This window comes from Schistosoma mansoni, chromosome 1, assembly GCF_000237925.1.
Source record: "Schistosoma mansoni strain Puerto Rico chromosome 1, complete genome".
Taxonomy (NCBI): domain Eukaryota; kingdom Metazoa; phylum Platyhelminthes; class Trematoda; order Strigeidida; family Schistosomatidae; genus Schistosoma; species Schistosoma mansoni.
The window spans coordinates 33,759,598-33,783,339 of record NC_031495.1 but is presented as its reverse complement, the minus strand read 5'-3'; the positions used below and the strand labels follow the sequence as shown (position 1 = coordinate 33,783,339).

General features: G+C 36.1%; 1 protein-coding gene across 1 annotated transcript in view; it reads right to left on the bottom strand.

Moving 5' to 3' along the window:
• Smp_142550 (nuclear pore membrane glycoprotein gp210-related) overlaps positions 1-23,742 on the bottom strand; it is a gene marked incomplete at its 3' end in the record, with an annotated part of 40,249 nt that overhangs the window by 16,128 nt on the left and 379 nt on the right. The window contains exons 3-16 of the mRNA XM_018794157.1: positions 23,444-23,742; positions 23,203-23,410; positions 22,117-22,248; positions 21,596-21,966; positions 19,881-19,979; positions 17,839-18,144; positions 17,106-17,463; positions 14,819-15,078; positions 12,341-12,669; positions 5,333-5,456; positions 4,310-4,503; positions 2,834-3,074; positions 2,310-2,660; positions 36-383 (exon numbers count right to left, since the gene is read on the bottom strand). Coding sequence (XP_018648597.1) covers positions 36-383; positions 2,310-2,660; positions 2,834-3,074; positions 4,310-4,503; positions 5,333-5,456; positions 12,341-12,669; positions 14,819-15,078; positions 17,106-17,463; positions 17,839-18,144; positions 19,881-19,979; positions 21,596-21,966; positions 22,117-22,248; positions 23,203-23,410; positions 23,444-23,742 — 3,620 coding nt within the window. The remainder of the gene's footprint in view (positions 1-35; positions 384-2,309; positions 2,661-2,833; positions 3,075-4,309; positions 4,504-5,332; positions 5,457-12,340; positions 12,670-14,818; positions 15,079-17,105; positions 17,464-17,838; positions 18,145-19,880; positions 19,980-21,595; positions 21,967-22,116; positions 22,249-23,202; positions 23,411-23,443) is intronic.

Sequence of the window (23,742 nt, the reverse complement as noted above, 5' to 3'; positions counted from 1 at the left end):
GAATTTCAAAAAGTATGACATTCTTTTGAGCTTACCTGAATCTCAACAACGTTACTTTGAACAGTAATCGGTTTACCATATAATAAGCCGGGTACTATAGAAGTTATCATTAGTTTAGAAGTACCAAGAGCAATGCCTCGAACTGTAAATTGACCAGAACAAGGTTCTTCAGCATTTGATGAATCACAAATCCAGAATGAATCTGAAGGGACATAAGTTTCCGGTACGCGAAGTATTCTTTTCGAGTCATGTGATGATTCTTTATGACCAGTAGATGTGGAATGAGTGACATGGTCACTGATGATTGACAACTTCAGTAAACGTGCACACTTTGATGGTAATGTGATTCCATCTGTACCTATAGCCTCTACAAAGGCAGTAACCTAGATTAGAGAAACAGTAATAAAACATTGATCATTTAAAAAAGAAATTAATTTTTAAGACATAATTTGACTGTTGATCACTTACAGTTAATATCGATTTATTAATTTAAAATAATGAATATAATGATGAAACTGTTAGTAAGCGAATGTATCTACTTTGTGAAAGCTAGTTGCACGGACCGAATCGAGTTCAATCGTGTTGGAGATGGCGGATCACAACAATAACTTGTAAGAATCATCTGCTTTGTAATTTACATTAAATAAATGTTTAATTTTTTGCCTAGATAACCTTCGTTATTGTTGGTAAAATAAATCTAAACAAAGATTGGATTTTATAGCTAATTGGAGAACAGGGAGAAAGAGTATAGGAAGTCGTCTTACTCATTGTCATTGAAGTCGAAGATAAGAATCATAGGCTATCGCACATATGTATCAAATAGATTTAAACACATGGTTGAATAGTATAAGTTGATTGTACAAGCAATTTATTTGAACCTTTTTATTATCCATTAATCAGGAATATCATATATTTTATAGATTATATCAGATTTATTTGTTTGAACACATAAATATTGGTACACAGGGGCACCGAATACAAAAGCGCCACACGAGTCACTTGATTTGTGTATGGGCTATGATACTTCCCGGGTGCCAAGATCGAAGCAGGTGGTATTAATTGGGGGGCCACGTCCGAAGCCTTCGACCTAAAGGTCTGATCCATAAGGTAGTGGAACAACGTCAGGAGATGTAGTCCCATGGTAGTCGGTGACCAACAATTGGTTTATACACCAAATTTTCCTCCAGGATTATGGAACCCAAGTACGCCATTGGTTTGAAATCAGGGTTTTCCAACCCTCCTAGTTAGATCCTCCAAATCCACCAACCCGATTAAAATGCCGGACATCCGCTTTTTGTTCTGTCAATTTAGTAAACAACATCTCTATAAGACAGTTAGTAGGACTTCCTTGGCAGTGGCTGTACAAGCGTGGCTATGTGAGAGCATTTCGAGGGGGAGAGAGGACTCTCCCCACCCTCGGCCGTACCATGGGCATATGAAGGAAGGTTATATTAGATAAGGTATTGAAATAATTTAATAAAAGTCTGTCAATCTATTAGATAACAGAGTAATATAAAGAATTTTACGATATAAAATATAAAGTCGTAATTTATGACATTTAGCCGAACAATATACATTGAAAACTAGGACTGATATTTACATTTGTGTTAAATTCTTGTTTATATAATTTCTATTACTTATTTATTTAAAACATTTTGAAACGTTGAACATAATATAACACTTCTTATACAGATATATTTGTTTTTAGTTAATTTTTAGTATACATGGTAACCTAATATAATTAGTCCTATGGAATAATTTACTATAACAACAACAACAAAACGATTAGAATAAAAAGTCAGTCACCATATAGGAATAGTTATTTCTCTTAGTATTTCAATGAAGAGTGGAAACTTTAAAAATATTAAATTCATTTTATTACTTTGTGTTATAAACGGTAGGATACTTGTCATAACGCTAGGGTTTCTTGTTATAACAGTCCTTTCACCTTTTACACGCATGTGGGACGTTAATTTACCTTAGACCAATATCTACACTAGATTCCCACCCAGTGTCTATTCTACAGGACTTCAACACAACTCAGATCAAGAACACGAGATTAACCTGACTAGAACGTCAATATATTTCCACACCAAAATCCGACAACAGGGAACAGTTAATCAATAATAATCAGGATAGGGGAATATATAACACATATAACACCTGTCACACTACCTACATGTCTGACTCAACAAAAAAACCAATCATTATCATTTTTGCCCACACATAAATTTGTTTTACACATTTTACTTAAATTTTATAAAACTAATAATAAATAATAAACGAACAAAACACAGAATTAGACCAACCTCATCACCAAGTTGTATTTGATTGTGAACTCGAAGATTTAATGCACTAAGACCAATTACATCTACATTAAATTCAGCTTGTGATGGACTAAGATTATATTCATTTGATGGGTTTGATTTTGTTGATGGGAAGCATAAGTCAATTGCTTGAATTGTTACACGACCAACATGTTGTGGTTGTATTTCGTAAGTCCGTCTCGGCATGATATACGGTATAGTATGGGTTGCTAAAGTTGGTTCATTCAATTTCTCAGTTATACGAATTGGATAGTGATGTCGATCTGTTAGATTGCCTGAATTCTCCAGGTAGTAATAACCAGATCCACCATGAATATACACAGTAGATGAAGCCTGGAAAGAAAAACAATATTCATATACGCGTAAACATGAAATAAAAGTATTGAGTCGGATAGCTGAAAATTCACATAATTTAGTAAATTGAATTACCAATAAGTTGAAAACGTGTTAATATTTCATTTTTATAGGAAAAGAAATCACAAAGAGAAAAAACAATTGGAAATTACCTCTGAATGATAAAATAACTTAATTAATTGACTGGGAACCGCGTTTATCACTGGACTCAAATATATATTTAAAATAGACTTTAGGCCCTGAATACCAGGTAAAAATGGAACATATCTGTTAGGTAAACTTGAATGGACTGTAACATGAACTGCGAGACTACCAGAAGAATGACCAAGGTTGGCTGGTGTAATGAGAAAATAAGGCCGCGAATGCATACGACGATTGAAAGATCTTTTATCGCTGAGAAAAAAAGCAAGATAGAAAAAATGATAAAAATAAGCTTCACTTATCGGTGAAACGAAACATTTTGATTGAAACGGTGCTTGGAACATTTTCCATAGGGGGTGCGATATAATTTAGTAAAAATGGGTAATCATAAATGAATTCTTTAGAAAGGTTAAACCCTATGACGTTTGTCTTTTTAAAGAGCCCGGTAACCAATCCTAGAAGTTAGACTGTTTAAGAGAGTTACTTATCGGCTGAAACTATGATATATATATATATATATATATATACTAGCCTACTTGGAGTTTGCAGAGATCGGACCGATCAACCACTCTGTTGTATCTGATCAACCTGGGTTCTATACTCGGGGCTCACTTTACCGCTCGGACTACCCGATGTGTATCCTTATGTATGAGAATCGCAGAAGTTCTCAGACCTATGTAGTTCAAGTATATAGGTACATGCAAAGGGTATGCATGCGATGTCTTATAAAGGAAACGTTGAGCTGCAAAAATGTCTGCCCTGTGTTTAATAAAATCAGCGGACTATCCATCAGGTCGAAGACATAATAAAAATAGGTGGTAACAAATAGTACGGTGGGGCGACCAACAGCCTCCCCTGAAAGAGTGCTTATGCTTATGTGTGTCTCAGGGAATACAAGGGCAGTAGCCTTGGCGTGAATGATACGCGTATAATGTGTGCGAGTCAGTCTGGTGAAGCAAATACGTCTTCTTTAGGAATGGTGAATATCTACCCTCTCAGGTGGGTGAATATAACTATATGTATGCTGTGGGATGGATGGGGTAAAATCTGTGTGTTACTGATGTGCATGTAACATATATTTGCTCACAGGGTATGTATACCAAGTGATACTCGGATCAAAGTTCGTGTGTTAACCGGTATGCAATTAGACTATACATATCCAGAGCAAGTAAATTTGGAAACTTCTTTACTCGTTCTTTTGGTGCGATAACAGTATGCACGCAAAGACCAGTGGGGCCGCGGTCCCCACTAAATCGCATTCACGCAGTAGGTTTGCGAGCCTCGAAAAAACAGAATCCGTTCCAGAAAGACCACTAGATCTCCCCAGTAGGCTTCACTAGCTGTTCTGGCTGGAGCACTATATATATATATATATATATATATATATATATATACCAAGAAAAGATATTTGTAAGATTTATTATATCCTAGTTCTCGTATTTGTATCCAGGAAAATTATGATCAGAAAGAATCTTGATAGAGCTTACTAATCTGAATAATCCATCTGTACAGGTGGATCTACATATTGAACTAATTGTAATTTCTCTGTAGTTCCTCTATCATCATCAATTGAAGAAATAACCACATTAGATACAAGTGAATCAACTGATTCTAATTCTTGACTTTCTGATCCAAAGAAAATCAAATGAATAACAGTTGGGATTGTATTCGGTAAAATTAACTGAAATAATTGATGAAAATGAGAGAGAAAAAGAAAATCAACCATAATGGATAAGATATAAATTATGAAGTGATGATTGTTTTTTTATCTCTAGCTCTTAAACCGTTAAATGACAAGTAGAACACATACAACATATGTATTAACTGATCATTGAGTAATAACCGATGTCATGTTAGTCTAATCCTTAATACTGATCAAATTCTATTCACCAATTTGAATGGTGGTCACTTGACATCACAATCGAGGTATATCTGATGTATTTGGATATAATCAACAAGGAGTTTTGAGTCCTACACTTTATGTTAGTTGACACTCATCAGTAAAGCATATAAATTTAATCTTGAAAGGAACTAAAAGTCGTATTGATGGAAGTGTTAAATGACTGATTCATGCAGTAGAGTAGATTAATTACAAACAAAAAGTTTCTAATTCTGTTACTCTGTGTTAACATAAGCGACTTTCTACACAAGTTATTCCGATTTGTTATCTCAATCATTGAAGGTTTCTTACGAGTAATTTTTCCATTGCAAATATAATCAGTCGATAAACATTTGATTTGAAAGCACGCCAAAAACAACTTTTACAATTATCACTGAAATAATCAAATAGATAGTCTACACTATAAGTCAATCCATATTCGCCACAGTAATGTCAATGAAATAAACGTTTGCATTCGCAGTAGTTACAGGAATTCTCTTTTAATTTTTATAAAAGAACCTATTAAGAGATTCATCAACAATGTTATATAGTACAATAAAGATTCATTTCAATCTATACACATCTTTTATACATGTATTACAAGTGCAATAAAAAAGTACGAATAGTTCACCTTATCATGGGACCAGTCATTGGAAGATATGTTAACCAATGGGCAAGGTGGAAAGTGTGGAGGTAGTGAAGGAAACTGAAAAACAGGTAGTAACTGCAGACTGACTGCGACATCACACATTATTCTGAGAAAATCAAAATTTAAAAAAAAATTAGGAAATTTATTACAAGTGAAGTGAAGTATGGCCATTGGAAATGGTTGTTAAAATCACACTGACCATTTATCTGATTTTTTTAAATATAGAGCTATTGATGAGTGGATATACTAGACTGAAGTAGCTGGATATACAATAAGTCAAGTATCAATTAAGAAGATTTAATCATCGACAACCCATCGAATAAATGATATCTTGGGACGATATCTAATCAAGGTAGAAAGAAGAGTTATTTTAAATAAACTAATCAAACACAAAATTGAAAGTTAGTAAATGATCAATGCATTTGCACAATATGTCTGCTCGTTCTATCAACGAGCTTTTGTCAGGCTTAAAGTTATTGTTTTCTTTTAAAAACAGATTCCAATTTTATTTGGTTAACAGACATATTATAAAGAAAACAATTGCAACATCAAGAAGTAACAAAAATAGCCAAGATAGATCCTTTGTCTTGGATTGAGACGGTCGATCAGGTAATTGGTATTTTTCTCTTCTGACAAAAAGGTGTTAATAATGTTTCAGAACAAACGGTTTCTATTGAAATTCTAAATCGATTTGAGTTAGACCACCACTGAAAACCTGAAGGCACTGGACGATTGTTACTTTTTAGTATGGGACTCCTCAGCAGTGTATAACTACGACCCCGCATGCAGGATGTGAACCCAGGACTTTTGGTCTCGCGTGCAAACGCTTAGACTACAGACCCTTATAGGATGTTAACTCATATATACGTGGTGCTAGTTTAATTAACTAACAATTATAGTGTGCATTGCTATTTAGCACATGACCAACAGCTGAATGACTTTACTGAAAAGACAATTCACAACAACGCTTAAGATAATAGTAAATAACATGCAGTTTTACTTAGGGTTTATAAATCCACCGAATTCTTTCCCTTAAGAGCCTCTTATTTATTCTGAAAAGTTACTAAACAATTAGGATTGTTTTCAAACGTTATCAGTTAATTGATGACTAGTACAAAATTTACTAAGGTATGAATTCACCATAAGTTTGTTCAAAGCACAACTGGAAGAATGAACCAATTGTTAAGAGTTGGACTGTACAGGATTGATTATATTCTTATTTCATTTAAATGTAGTCAGAATAAATAATAAACAGACAGGGGTATAGTTGGCTACTTTATAGCAAGAAATTAATTCAACCGGTTAAGTACATATTGAACAAAGAATAGCTAGATTTAAAAAGGGGCACAAAATACATTCAAGTTAGTTTTTGACTGGGAAATGATAATATGTTTGAGTTCCGTTTGGATAGTTGATTAGTTTGATCGATTTCGGAAGGATGATATCATTTCTATTACTAGGAAATGAAAGATAAGTCGGACATGAAATCGTCTGTTGAAAATGTTTTGTCTAGTACGTGAAAATAAGAAAGAACAAAGAGTCTTGTTTGTTTTTTGGCTACAAGTAGTTTTTGCACATATATGTCTATCGACAGATATATTGGCAATTCGGAATTATCGTAGGCCATGGCAAGATATTACAGAAAGGTACCACTTGTTGAATATCAGCAATTATTTTCCCCCTCTTATAATAAGTCACCAATCACAACATGATACTTGTTAAGTACAGAGAACTGTGGATTCACTTTGTACTGACTGATCTTATGATGGTGAAGATTGAGTGTCCTCGTTGTTCAGTGTTCTATTTGTGTGTTAGGGTAATTGTATGTGTTTTCATTCTTGAGCATATGTGCGATATATTTAAATTTTTTGGAGGGAGAGGTGACGGCAATCGGTAGCGGTGATCGGCTGCCAATCAGAAGGTGATTGACTGTTTGTGTCTGCTCACTTTCTTTACAGAATAGAAATAACAACTCAGTGGTGACAGTATCGTCAATAGCGACTTCCTTCTTCTCGCATGCGTAATATACTAGTACTGTCTATCCGCATTGGCCAAAGACATTTACACGGTTTACTTATACTAAATCCGTATCCCAACAATATATCACAATTATCACTCCATGCAGCGAGTTCACCACACTTATTCATGGCGAAAATTCAGTTGGATTACACTTATTCCAACCACACACTTTACTTCATTATTGTATCAAACACTCTTCATATATTCCTTACACTTTATCTTTATTTTGAGTACATTTTTATAAACAACACATAATGTATTAAATTGGTAGGTCAGCTGGCAACTGTGATATGCCTGTTTCATCATGTTTAAGAAGTAAGTAATACAACAAATTATGATTGATAGGAATATGTCTAGTCTGTATGCACATTAAAAATCAAATATCCTCTGGAAATGATGCATCAGTTTATTTATTATATTTTAACCGACACCCATAGTTCCACTAGTCTTCTCAAATGGAAGGCGATAAAATGTGTTCGGCTGGTATTTTTCCTCCACTATAAAATGAATGTTAACAATATTGTCCAGTGCCAAAAAATAAATACACAATGATTACTTCATTTTTCAGATAAATTCTGACAAATTTAACTAATTAAAACATGCTACTTATTATTGATAAGTAGAGTAGGTGTTTATAAAAAATATATGTGAGGAGGGTTTCATCGAATAAATTAAATATGTAAATCTGTGAAGTTGTACTTTTATTATAGTTAATTGCTTTTTGTTCTCCATTATTGCACAAATGCCTGAATGAGCAAATGTAAGTATCTTACCCGACCGTCGCTGCTACCTTGACGTGGTGGTCGGGCTTGCCTATCGTGATGAAGCAATCGAGCTATACTGGCTGGAACAATCGTCCCTCAAGGTCCTACCATGCCAGACAGGTCGGTTGAAGAGCGGTAAGACTAAAAGCAGCAATCCCAAGGTCCGAAGGCGAAGTCATACTGCCGACTGTACAGAGGTGTGACGGCAGTAAGGTGTTTCCTTCAGATAACCAGCATGACAGCGATGCTGCCTTCCCACAAGGAGGGGTGGGGTTAGAAAAGGTCGACCCTAAAAATGCACACCTCGCCTTATCCCACAGATTTCCGTCTCCGGCGGTAAGGTCCTTTGAAGAATGGAGCTAACACGTCAAAAATCCCCCACAAAAAGGCCGTGCGTGACCGGCCTCAAGCAGTTGTTCCTTGGGCACTGCGGTCACGCTCCCAGGTCGTTAAGACCAACACTAATCCGACTTCTTTTTCAGGTCCCTCAAGAAATACCCTTCCACGGTGTGGGCAGCCGGGAAGTGATATTAGCCCTCATACCCTTAACAGCACACGAGACCAAGTTGGTCACTTTCAAATCCTTCCTACTACTAATAACTCTCAAATCTCCACGACTAACCCTTCCCACGTCCTTTTATCACCTCACACCGCTAGGGCAAACGATTCAAGTACACGGAACGTTATTCCTGGTCTCCTGAAACCACGCTCTAAACTACATATAGGAACTTTTAATGTCCGAACATTGTGCCAAATAGGACAACAGGCTTCCTTAGCTAGGACTCTAGAATCTTACACCATCGATGTGTGCTGCGTCTCCGAAACGCGCATACAAGATCCGAGTAGTGTCATTCATTTGACCTCACCTAATCAAAATAAAGAACCATCTCAACACACGCTTCGTGTATCTGGAAGCCCTGATGCTGCTTCCCGTGGCCTCGCCGGAGTAGGTATAGCATTAAGTCCTAGGGCAGAACTAGCTCTTTTAGACTGGATCCCAGTAGACAGTCGTTTATGCGCTGTCCGACTAAACGGATCAGTAAGGACTCGGAAAGATAGGGAAACTCGTCGTTGCCTCTTCGTCGTCTCTGCCTACTCTCCCACTGACTGCAGCTGAGACGATATAAAATATGAGTTTTACAGGAAACTTTCTGACCTTCTCCGAAAAGCTAGGCGTTCTGATGTAGTAATAGTGGCTGGTGACTTCAATGCTCAAGTAGGTAAACTAAGTGAAAGGGAAAGACACCTGGGTGGATCTTATGGTGTCGTGGCTAAAAGGACAGATAATGGCGACCGTCTGTTGCAGCTGTGCTCAGATAACCGCCTATTTCTTGCAAATACTAACTTTAGGCATAAGGAAAAACATCTTTTGACATGGCGACCCCCAAATTCGTCCCAACGTTGGACCCAATTAGATCACATCGCTATCAGCCACCGATGGAGGGGCTCGATAGAAGACTGTCGCTCATTCTGGAGCACATGTTTAGACTCAGATCATGCTCTAGTGCGAGCACGTATCTGTCTGCGTCTTACTGGACGTAGGAAAGACACTGCAGGGAAGCCTCTAAGGGTTCTACTTAATGATAAGCAAGCTAAGAATATATTTCGGGAACAACTGGAAAAACAGTTAGACAGACATGTAAGTTGTGCCCACCCTGAAGCAGCGTGGAATGACATCCGTAAAGCTGTGGAAACAGCAGTGATATCCGCTAGTAAGGTAAGCCATAAGGTCAGGGAGAAACAATGGATCTCGGCAGCATCTACCGCACTGATAGATGCTCGAAAACTCATCCCACCTGGCTCTGAACATAACGAAGAGCGGAGTCAGCTTAAGCGAAGGCTAATAAGAAGCCTACGCAATGATCGTGAACAGTGGTGGGTAGCGAAAGCAAGAGAGATGGAAAAGGCAGCGGAAATAGGTAACAGCAGACAGCTATTCAGACTTATTAAAGAAACCGGCATTAGGAACCCAACTATTAGCGAAACTATCTCAGACAAAGATGGGCATATCATTCATTCTCAATCCAGGAGATTGGATCGATGGGCAGAACACTTTAGGGATCAGTTCAACTGGCCTTCAGCCACACTTCAGTTACCCACGATCCCCAGTCGTCCTGAATGGCAAATTGAGGTAAGTCCTCCAACTCTCTACGAGGTTGAAAAAGCTAAAGGAAATCTAAAGCGAGGGAGAGCCACAGGCCCTGACAGGTTGATCCCTGAGATTTTTAAGGATGGTGGTCCAGTACTAACAACGAGATTGACTGAGGTCTTAGGTAGAATCTGGGAACCGGACGTAATTCCATCTGACTGGTCCCAATCACTGATTGTGCCAGTCTATAAGAAAGGACAAAAGTCCTCCTGTGACAATCACAGAGGAATCAGTTTGACTAATATAGTGTCTAAAATATTAGCTTCAATAATACTTAGGCGCTTAACCAAAGCTCGTGAAGAGCAGACTAGAGAAAACCAGGCTGGTTTTCGACCTGGACGTGGTTGCATAGACCAGATATTCACTCTACGTCAGGTCCTAGAACATAGACATACATTCAGACGTCCCACAATAGTAGTATTTCTTGACCTTAAGGCGGCATTTGACTCTGTTGATCGTGAGGTTCTATGGCAGTGTTTGTCAGTGAAAGGAGTACCAAAGAAGTACATTAACCTCATAAAGGCTCTCTACTCGAACACAACTGGTCGAGTTAGAGCCTAAGGCGAGCTGTCATCAGAATTGGTTACCTCAAGTGGTGTTCGTCAGGGCTGTCCACTCTCCCCATTCTTGTTTAACTTTGTCGTTGACATGCTTTTAGAGATATCACTTTCATCATCTCAATCTCCTGGAGTTGAACTTTTACCGGGAGATTCACTTGTTGACTTAGAATACGCCGACGACATAGTTTTATTCGGTGAAGACGCTGACAATATGCAGAGTCTTCTGACCACTATAAGCGACAATGCAGGCATGTTCGGAATGCGATTCCCTCCCTCGAAGTGCAAAATGTTACTTCAGGATTGGGTTGTATCGACACCTGAACTAATGATAGGGAGTGAAGTAGTTGAGCGTGTTGACAGCTTCACTTATCTTGGGAGTCTCATCAGCCCTTGTGGTCTGGTGTGTGACGAAATCTCAGCACGGATACAGAAGGCTCGTCTAGCTTTCGCCAACTTGCGCCATTTATGGCGTAGGCGAGATATCCGTCTAGCAACCAAAGGGCGGGTTTACTGTGCAGCAGTTCGTTCCGTCCTACTTTATGGCAGTGAAACATGGCCCATAAGAGTAGAGGATATTCGTAGGCTACTAGTATTCGATCATAGGTGTCTTCGACGCATTGCTCGTATATCCTGGGACCACCGGGTAAGTAATGCAGATGTTAGGAAACGGATACTAGGTAAGGATGGAAAATCGATTGATGTAGTAGTGAAACTTTATCAGTTGAGATGGCTGGGACACGTGTTACGTATGCCCAACCACCGACTGCCCCGACGTGCAATGCTTTATGGTGTAGGAGCAGGTTGGAAGAAAGCTAGGGGCGGCCAGACCAAAACATGGCATAAATCCATGAAGTCGCTGACAAGTGGACTGGGCCATGTTGGTAGGTCTAGACTACCTGGTTGGGATTGGTGAGATGATGGCAACCGATGGTTAGAGACCTTGAATGACATGGCTCAAAATCGTTTGCAATGGCGAAGGTGCATACACTCTTTGTGTTCTACCAAATTCTAATCTTCTGAATTCTTCATGTCCGTATCCTTTATCTCTTTCCAAATTTATTTCACCGTATTATAGTCCTTCAATAACATCTTCAAACCCTTATCTTTCACATAATACTTATACTCTTACTACTTCTACCAATATGGGATTTGAATCGATAACATCATCTCTGTGCTAATGTGGTATGGCAACTCGAACTGATGTACGTACGTACGAAGTTCTACGTTGTAACTGACTGACTAGAAACGGTTTCACTTAATGTCCATTCTAGCATAGGAGCATGATTTAGTAATACATACATGTATGCCAGGTTATGAGGAAGGCAAGTCGAACTCATCAACCACTTGATCCTCTGTAGATGGAATAACATATGAACTCATGGTTCCCTGATTTTGAGTCGAGTGACTAAACCAATGGACCACAGATCAACTGCATCACCAATGGTATAAGAAACGTGGGTCGGTCAAATATCTTGTTCAGGGAAAAACAAAAGCTTACGTGAACTTGGATGACAGAACCATGGGATGTAAATTAGAGGGAGTGGGACGATTTCCAATTTCAATCACAAACTCAAACATCCCAATACTTTCACACCGAAGGCTGAATGAAACCAAGCGAACATGACCTTCAGTTTGATCCATAATATAACTTTGAACTGGTTTAGCTTCATCATCAAAGTTAGTCTTTTGATAAACTGTTTTAGAGAAATGTGGTTCACTAATCAATGTTGGAAGTGATGAAATATCGTTATCTGCGTCGGGTTGTGGAAAAACGTCGACGTAATGTTCTGATAGTTGTAAAGGCCATGGTTGTGGTCCATGTGTAACCTAGGTTCAATAATATTAATCATTATAGAATAATGAAATAATTACATCAAAATACGATGTAAATAAATTAAACGTCTACAAATCACCACACCATGCATCAGTGACCTTTCTTGTATTCGATCATTACAGAGTGTATAAAATGTAGGACAATGAAAATCTGATCATGTGTCATGGAGGTGTTGGTATGTTTTAACCATACAGTAGACAAGTATTGTGTAAATTGTACAATTCTAAGTGAGGAGAATCACTTCGCTTGGATTTCAAAGGCATAGATAAAAAAATAAAGTTTAAATTCTCCGGTCATACAACTTTTCAACAGAACTTCATTAATTCTTCTCGAAGTTAGTCACCATTAGTGAATCTAGTCTATTCAACCTTCTACACATTACTTACGATGCAGCAGATAAAAGTGAACTCTACAGAAAACATTCACACATTGAAATTATCTGGTGAAGTTAATCAGAAAATTCAAAAGGTATTTAACTAAATCATTTATTTCAGTGATAATTCTACTAGAAATTCTCGAAAACGTTTGTTTTCTTTCGAATTATCTTAAATGAATTATCTAGTTTTATGGAAATCTTTCGTTAATTTTACAAAATAATTTATGTATTTTATATAAAAAGAATAAAATATTAGATTTACAATTGTTATCATGTAATATTTACCATTATATATATTTATTACTATACAGAATAGAAGTTTATCAACTATTTTATACAAATTTATTCTTTAGAAAATATTGAAATTACTTAACATAGCCCCGAAATGCCCTGGTACGGCCGAGAGTGGGGAGGGTCCACCCTCTCTTTCGGAATGCTCTCACATGGTAACACGTATATAGCCTCTGTCAGGGAAGTCCTACTAACTTCCTTCTCGTGGCGGGAGTGTTGTTTACGAAGTTGAAAGGATGAAAAGCGAATGTCCGGCGCTTTGGTGGACACTGAAAATCCATCTAGGGGAGTTGGAAAACCCTGATTCCAAACCAATGGTGCACATGGGCTCCAGTATCCTGAGGGAACGAATAGCGTATGAATCAACCGTTGATTACCGGTTACCATGGAACTGCATCTTCTCACGATGCTTCACTGCCTTGCGGATCAGATTTTTAGGTCAAAGGCTCGAGGTATGGCCCCCTAAGAAAACCACCTGCTTCAGTTTGGGCACCTGGGCAGTATCACAGTCTCCACACAAATCAAATGAGATTTGGGTGGCACATACGTATCTGGTGCCCCTTTGTACCAATATGTATGTGTTTAAGTAAAATAAATAAACTTAACATAGATGGAAGTGAACAAATTAGAAACTTCTTCACTAAATATAATAAAGATTTATTCAGTAAAATTAATCACTTTTATAAAGTTAAAATTTTACATTCACGTAGTTGCATTTTTTATTTTAAAAATACTTTTTTTTCCAAGTTTGTATTTTACCTTCTTATCATAATTTTTTTCTAGAAAAAAGTGAATTCATCAAACGAAGAGTATGGTCAATGCATAACTCGAACTTTGGCGGCCTGCCTGAATATCTGGGCTACCTATTCCTCCCATCTAAATATTTCAACAACTTATCTGTTTTTATTTGTCTTAACACATCATTATTTCTATTAAAGAATAAACACTAATCAGATATCGATTTCTGAACTGCAAACATCTAACTCGCGATCACTCAATATTTATCGTCAGGATCGATCAGGAGAAATACTTTGTGCTGAGCATTCTACATTGTAGCAAAAATATGATATTGAATAAAGCCATTAATAATAATAACACTGACTTAAATAATAAATATTATCTATAGCTGAAAAGGTTTTTTAAAATCAAGAACAGTTTATATAAAACAAGGGTTAATTATTTAGCATTGCAAGATTTTACTTGATAAGATAGAAAAGAAAAATAACTACTATAATGATTAGATTACTAGGTAATTGAATACAATACTAAACTTTATACCATACTCATTTTGTATGGGAGTTAGTGACACTACCCATTAGCTTAAATGGAAGGAAATGGATTAGAGTTTAAATGTCTAATCAACAACTGGTTGAAAGTCAAATGAATCACTTCTTATTGGACTAACACTAATAATCAAGGAATTTGTGATTAGCTAAATATATTTATTGGATTGAATACTAATTTTCTGCACTTACTAGCATATTTCGAGTTGAACCTATTGCAACAGGAGTTACTTCAGAAACAGGATCAATAAAATTGATTTTACGATATGCGGCAACATGAACACGTGAAACAATTAAAACGGATTCATCAAATTTGTTAACTGGTGAGGGATTGTAGATTGCTTTAATTTCAGTGAAACCAACATTAACTCCGATCACATAAAAATGTAAGCATTCGTTAGAATCGAATAATCCATATTCAGTAGATGAATTAAGTCGTGGTGCATGAAAACCTGTACAATTTCAATCCAGTAAAAAGACATTACTACATAAAATAAATTTATGAGGAATAAATTATAAGAAACAGAGAAATATACATATATTTCAACTGAAACATAAGGATTGGTAAAGCAATATTTTACAAAGTAGACAAAAACTACTGGTAGAGACCCTAATATACGTTAAATACTACCATCCCAGATAAATATATAATACAGGACTGTCTCTTTTCATGCCGAAAATAATTTCGGACTTTTTTTCACTTTTTCCCTACTGTTGCATTACTATCACTTTCAACTGTTTACCTTTGGGTGTTGAGGATATAAAGCGTGTTACTTTTGACTAGTATACATTTCTGTTAATATCGACTTTGTTTTGTTCTGTCGTTTCATTCTATTTAAAACTGATGACTTGTGTTAATTATCCATTTTAATACTTTCTTATTTCGTCAGTTTTACTTCTACTTACTGCATAAAAGTTTCCTAGTATAAACTTACGAACTGATCTATTAAGCTCTTGAATTATGCCTAATAGTCAAGTGTTTCATTCGTTGGAGAGTGACCTACAAAACTGATAACTTAAAATCCTTTATGGCACCCAATCATTTATTTTATTAGAAACCTATTCTTTTGGCTAGTGGTCATGTTTTTGATACCAGTTTACTCAGGGGTTCGTGTTAATAAGTCGGCATTGTGAACAGCCATCATCCGGTCAGATCATATCATCCCATTCTATCTGTCGACAGTAATGGATTCATTCTAAGATATCCTTCGTTACGAATTACAAAATCATCATTGATAACAATCCTAGTGTCTCAGAGATATAGTAAGTTAAAACTACTGGAGAACTACCCATCAACCAGAAGAAGGGAAATGAAGACTCTTTTGAGAGCAGCCAACCATAAAATAATGATGACCATGAAGGTTTAGTTGCTTCCAACCAATACACAGACAAAAAAACCCATCCTTTTCATAAAGTATATCCATTATAATACTAGAAGCCAAAAGATAATATAGCTTAACAAGACACGCTTATTTACTAAATCTGTATAAATAAGCTGTGTCGACATAATTAATCCTCGTCCATTAGTTTCGAGATCATTAGATAACCAAGGGTAATCAAAGTGCCCGTTCCTCTTGACAAATACAACTTCCAGATGGCTATTATACTTAACTAGTACAACGTAGGTGGAAATACAACTGGTTACAGGACCTTAAGCGTACAACGACACCAAGTAATGCGATATAACGTCTACAAATTGTAACAATTTTCACAAAGATATTATAGTTTAATTTAATTCAGTTTTAGAGCGATCAACTGTTAATTTAGGGGTAAAGTTTCATCTGTGAAACTGCTTTACATTATTGTAAAACAATTCCCAGAAAATAATTAAACTCAGTCACAGACAAGATAAAATTATAGGCTATTATAACTCGAAATATTTTGGAGGGATTTGGCAAAGATATACCTAGTAATATATTTCAAATTATCCCCATTACCAGCAAACAAATAATTATCGGCCCAAGAAATTATGATTTTTTACCTTTATTCATGGTTTGTTGACTGAGGATGCCTATGGATTAGTGGCTTAGAGATTGGATAAGGCACTTGATTAGCAACTGTTAAATTGCACTTTGAACCTCGTCCTATTCATTGAGGTTTGAATAGTTGAGTAGTATCATTAACTTTCACATGAAAAATGGCTTCAAACTGCGTACAGGGATATATAAGTGATGAATGAATTATCTTTTTCCCTGAATATTAAGGTTAGCATTTATTATAAACAAAATCTAACACAACTGGATTAATAACAATTTTCAAAACAGCAAGAAGGAAAAAAGAAACCTTAATATGCCTTATATGATAAATCGTCGAATGACGCCATTGAAAATATGAAGTTGAAAGGCAAATCATTGAGTTAAAGACTGTAATGTACGTAAAACAAGTTCAATTTTAAAAAAATTATTTTCAGTGGATTTTGAAAAACTGTAATATTTGTCTTGGTCTGGTAGAAGCGAATTTTACCATCGAACTAACCTACCTGGGATAATCTTCACAACATTAGAGTCGACTGCACGAATTTCAATGTTTAAATTTCTGCAATCCGTCATACTTTGACCGTCAGAATCAAGAACAGCTAATCCTATTGCCAAACGTTCCAAGTCGAATTCTACGGCAGAGGGATCTCGTACACTCCATTCTTCATTTGTTGGCTGATTCGAATAACTTCTCGTTAATTCTTCGTCAATAAACTTAGCATTACGACGAGGTGGAATTAGAACTTCATTGCGTTCGTATACAAATTTCATTTCAGAAGGTGGACGCACATAAACTACAGTATATCCACAAATTTGAGGATTCGAAGAGCTTGATGCAACTATGATAGATTCACCGGGATTCTAAAATATGGTTTACACAAAAAGCATTATTATGAAACTCAAAAACACCATTTCACAATTTTCATTATGCGTGGAAGTTATAGTTTCTAAGCACACTGAATTCCCAGAATTCGTATTCAACCAATAATTTTTGAATCGAACGACATCCTGTGTACAATGTCAGTCGTAAGCCAATAATAATATTTTTACTGTTTTAGAGAAGGTATGTGAAGTGAAACTGAAGCTTACAACATAGAGAATGAGAATAGAATACACCTATTTGCTCACTAGTCACACAACAAATTTGTTTCTTTACAGTAATCTTTACAATAATGTAATACAAGCATGATACAAGTTGTAACATGTGAATCATACAACCTATCAAAATAAGCTTACTAGAGCTGATATAACCCCTGTTTTAGTAATGGACACGACTGTGTTAGTGAGTAATTCGGAGTTCGGTAATTTGCCTGGATCAGAATGATGTTCTAATGCGCGGACAGATAACGCTGTCCATCTATACTGTCCACATCCTCCGTTAGCTCGTAGATGATAACCATGATCAGAATGTGTGAGGTTAGGCGATAGTAGTCCTGTAGACCACGGTAAAATGACTGGTGTTGGATAGATTTTGATAGGAGAGTAAATGGTCACATCTTGATTGCCGGTTATGGTTGAATTGAATTCCACGACATTCCCGTCCTTAAAAAGAGGAAAATAAATAAAGATACCTACCTATATATCTAATAAAATAATTCTGCTACACCACTTTCGACTACACAGTAACGACAAAAGTAATGACTTCCATCAAATGCATCATTTGTCTTGAAAATAAATCGATTTAAGAACCTGAATTACATATAAATTGCGGTGATCAAAATGATAATCAGTGGTTGATAAGATAAATACGATCATACTAGCTGTTAAGTTTTGCGTTTTTATAATTATGGCTAGTAAATTATTTCAAGATAGTGTAGTGAACGAGAACACAAGTGCGGGACAACCAAATGTATTCGAACACAAAATTATGGAATCTCTTGGTAAAATCTGAGAATCATATAGTAAATACTTCATTTGCAAAATGTCAACCAATCGTCTCAGACTTCATTGTTCCTTTGTTCTCACGCCAATCATTCTCTGTTCTTGTTCTCTTTTCTTCGATCTTCTTAACCTTCCGCCGCCAGGCATTTCACTTTCTATTGATGATACATACTACTTATATCCGTCGACATCAGTAGCATACGCCACAACAGTGCAACACGTAAGTAGGTTTGACCTTTTTTCAGATTAGCGTAAACAGTTTGGAAAAAATAGTTGTAATCATGGTAGGAACAGAAACAACGGTAAAATCACTAAGTGAAAACTATGAAAGTACACTCACACCTACTATCTGTAAACTAAATCCTCGTTAGAAGTGATTCATCTCGAATCCGCAAAAAGATAACTTTTGAAGCTGGTAGTAGAAATATTTATATAACTGGTATTTTAGGCTAAATTAGCATTATCAATTGTTGAGATCCATAAATCCTTGAAAATATATCAGTTTATTCATAATTTCTAGAGCATCTTAACCAACAATATAACAACCAAATATGTTTACATATGGCAAACTAAAATCACTTTAATCTATTTATGCGCACTTACCTACAAAAAATGGGGGAATCGATACTAGGAAAATTTTTTTGAGATGGCTGTCTTACTGTAGTAAATACAGTTATAAAACAGTGTTGCTTCCTGTGAAAATACTTTATATACTAAATAGATTTTACTTGCAGTAGTTGTAGGATCTTTTGTGGAGAAAATTAGTAAGACGAAGGTGGTCATCTAGTTGGAACTCAATTCCGCTCCACTCATTGAGGTTCATACACTCAAGTAGCAATATTAGTTCCCACATAATAGTTGAACGTCAAAACCTAGTGTACGAACCCATATTAAGAGGCTAAATGGTAAGATGACTCCTAATGTCACTTCCGACAGTGGTTAGCTTTTTCACGTAGTAGGACTGTGCTTTAGTGGCAACTTAAACGGATCACACTATATGGAACTTTTTCTTCCTGAGGTCCTACAGATACGATAAAGACAAAGTAAGTCTTTGATTAGAAGGTCAAGTTCATCTTGATTGTCTTGAAATTTAATGGTTGTAAAATGTTTCTCAGAAATTATCGGTATCTTCAGAGATGACTTTTTCCCACTATTAAGAAGAAATCTGCTTTGAAAACAATATAATTCACAAACTTAGGACCAAAAATTGTGAAGTGAAAAGTATCAACAAATATATATCTTTAATGGAACCGAACATCGACAACGGATGTATTATTATCTTGTGAATGAACAAGTGACCGCTATGATTACTAAAAAATCACTTGGGGAAGTAAATTTTAAAAACTGGGCAGATACAGAATACTGAGTCTTAATTAATGCGAGTCACGTGAACGTACCTGATCTACGACACCTCTTAAGACAGCCTTGAGAGACACCGAACCAGATGAAAATGCTCGAACAACGACATAAGTTTGATTTAACGAAGATTTTAAGATCTGAAACATAGGTTACAAAGTTGAGGTGGAATATTATAGAAGCTGACAGTGGCGTATTTGCACAACCTGTCAACAATCATATCAGTAAAGTAGCAAATTCTTTACGATTGAAATTTCTGGGTATCTAGTGTACAATGAATAAAAAATCAGTTCGTTCAAGAGATTACATGCAATCAATACATGATGGGTACCAGACACACGTTAATCTATGGGTGACTCGTTGATAAAAGTTTACAAACCAGGTTAAATATCAATGTTTAAGACACAGGTTCCAAAAAATGAGTCAAGAGTTTGAACTTAGTTCTATTAACAGAAATTTAAATATAATTAATACAATTTACAGCATTCCTGGTTTGCTGATCCACATGCATAATTGTGTATGTTGAGTGTGATGCAACCAAATTCATAAATACGAAAGAAAGAGTGATCCACACCTCACTACCATGGTAACTATTACCATCAATTATTACATCAATGACCTATTTTTATTAGCTTGTTAATCTTAACTTGATCAACTTGGCTTTTTATCCATGTTTGGTTGGATAATCTTCATAATCCTAGAACTGTTCATAAGATCAGTTATAAATAACTGTTCACCTAACGAACTGCCTGTAATTTGAGTTTGTATTTATTCAGGTCATTAATTCTCTGGGTTTCTTGAAATTCATTATCCTTCCGTCTAACATAAAGTATTTTGAAATCACTTATGGGCCCAAATAATTGTTACAATTTAGATAAAAATTATGAAGAAAATTTGCAACTTATGGATAAGAAAGCTAAGCTGAATAATAAGAGAACCATATGTGGTGCACCAACAAATGGATGAAAAATAAAACTAACCCGCGTCCATCGTACAGGTTGGGATAGGGTGAAGTGTCCCCTTTAATTTACTTATAGGACTGATTTTGTCATTTTACAGCATTCTTATGGTGGTGGTATTGCTTTATTGCCTGGGACTTGACGAACCGTTTACTGAGCCTGGTGTGGAGTTGGTTGTTGATCTGTTCTCAAGCACACACTTTGTTCGAAATTACGAGCTTAAATCATGTAGGACTTATTACACTTCTAATTTATCATGTATAAGGTTGTGGTAGGTGGATATTCTAGAATAAAATGCTTCTTTAGTTAAAGAAAAATAGATCGAACTTGTCAGCTACTATAAAATAGTCTTATCTGTACGCATTTTCATGATTTCAAGGACCTACATTTTTAGTTATACAATGTACAAGGTATCAATATTAAGTTTATGACTATCCAGTTAGAAATTAGACCAAAACCTTTTTGGCATTACTTACTGTTGTACATTGTCTCATCAGAGATTTAGACAGAGAATAGTATATAAATAGTAATACGCACTGTATTATTATTTCATAGGTAAGTAACAGAACTAAAATCGCGATTCATCTCATCATGTAGATGTATGTCATACTGTTCATTGTGAGACTTTGAATGGATTTGTATACATCATAGCCATACTCAAAACTTCTATGCTATTAATACAAGTACCAAAGCAGCTTAACAAAAACTTATATATCAAAGTAAACCAGTCGATTAGTTTAGTCCGGTACATCAACAAACAGAACATATAGAAAAACTGTCGGAATAAACAGTCTTACCTCAAAGTGGCTTTCTGGAAAATAAAGAGACAGTCGCAGATTGTCTGAGGGATATAGACGGTGGTTATTACGATCATATATGTCTAGATTAATAACATAAACTTTCCCTGACTCCATTATCCATCTTCGAATGGGCATATAAGAACCGGATGCAACCTGATTAACATATGACCCTGAGTTTAAAAATGAAGCCAGTTGGCATATATCTGGATTTTTATTGGTATACTTCTGAATGAGTGTAAAACCCAAATATGCTGGCTCTACAATCTGTATGAGTGAAGTTGGACGTCTTCGTTTTGGCAGACGAAGATCTGAATCATCGACTTTGGAATTCAAAACTTCGTCCAATTTTTCTAGGGCTTCTTCGACATCTAATAGTAAATAAAAGTTGATTTAAAAGTAAAATAGATTTGGAGGTGCTAGTTTACATATTAGGGTAATTTAATTCAATTATAACAAGGAAGATACGTAGACTATATTACACATGGAACAAATGAGTAATGTTGATAAACTTAACTTACTTCGATCAAGAAGTGTAACTTCCGTTTGACCATAATTTAGAGCTTTAAGAGTTGAACCATCAAGTGGGTTAAGAACAGCCAAGTTTGTGTCGTTCACCTGCAAGTGGTATTGTAGAGATGGCATGGAGACCTCTGAAAAATGAATAGGATATAAATTTATCCACATCTAACTAAATAAATGGTGAAAGTTCTCATACAAAACAATACATATGAACAGCTTGTTAGAAATTTGTTATACTTTAAGGTGCCACAGAAACCTATTCAATAATTACTTAAAGATTAAAGGATATCTCTAGAGATGGTTTTTGCAAAAAAAATTGATCAATTTTAGGACAGTTTATGTGGGTAGAAAAACATGAAAACTAACAGAAGAGATCTTTAGATGGACGACAGATTTTGTGGTAAATGTGTGAGTTCCATAAATTAATGGTCTACAAACCTTGGGATTGCATTGTGTCAGTATTTACGCGAAACTGGATTAAAAAGGCAGTCTAATAGAGATCTAGGTAGGAAAATATTTGATTATTTTCCGAAATAACAGGAGACCCGAAACTATTTTGTCAGGGAAAATCAGAAGTAATTGACTGGAAAATTCTTTGTACACATTTATCTTGGAATAACACATCGCATAAAGGTTACAAACAACGTGCTTCAAATGTTCATGTACATGTACGCTTAAGGAGGGTACCAACAGAGACAGACAGATGATACTCAAAAAGAAGACATTCTCAACACTCAAATGTGCCGTTCTTGTCGAAAAATCCGAAACAATGCAAAACAGAACAAAACCAGAGCGTAGACAATACATCCAATAAAGCAAGACTAAATGAAAGGACCATATTTTACATGGTGAGTGAAATGATGACAGTGTAAGAGCTAGGGATCATGAACTCACATAGGACACATTGAGACTTGTGGCTAAAAACTGGAGTAATAAAACTTAGTCCGGTGACTCGGGTGATTAGTAAAAGCACAGGGACAAAATAACAGGATTACGGATGGAAACTAATTACTGGAATGCAATGTTATCACAGTTACTCCTAATTAGCACAATAAAGAGCAGAGATTTAATGATGCAATACTCACCTTGATCATCACCCTGTTGAATAACGTGTACAGTGAAAGTCAGAAGGGAATTCGGGACAAGATAGGCTAGTGCTGGGCTCAACTGGGCATTTGCCATAACGAGAAGACGAACCTGACTTGGTGCCACATTCTTGTAAATTGACTCGTGAAGAGCCACACTAACGACCGCAGAGCCAGTACGCAAACCACTTATTAATTGCATGTAGCCCTATAGGAATAAGATATATACTTATTAGCTAACCTGCATCCCCTTTGACTCCAGTAAAGCCATTGTACTTGGAGTTGTATATTCCGACTCTCTCCACGTAATAAATCTTAAAACACCCTGAATGTCTCCGAACTCTTCATATTTGTCTTCAAATATACGCCACTCGAATGGTACACCTTCAAGTGACGTGAAGGTATTGCCATATTCATCATAAGCAGTTACTATAAGAGGAACTGGCGTATTGTGGAGATAAAGCTCTTGTGTGGTAGTGGCAATTTCTATCCGATTTATGTCGTCAACGATTACATCACACTTGACAATGTGATCAGCAT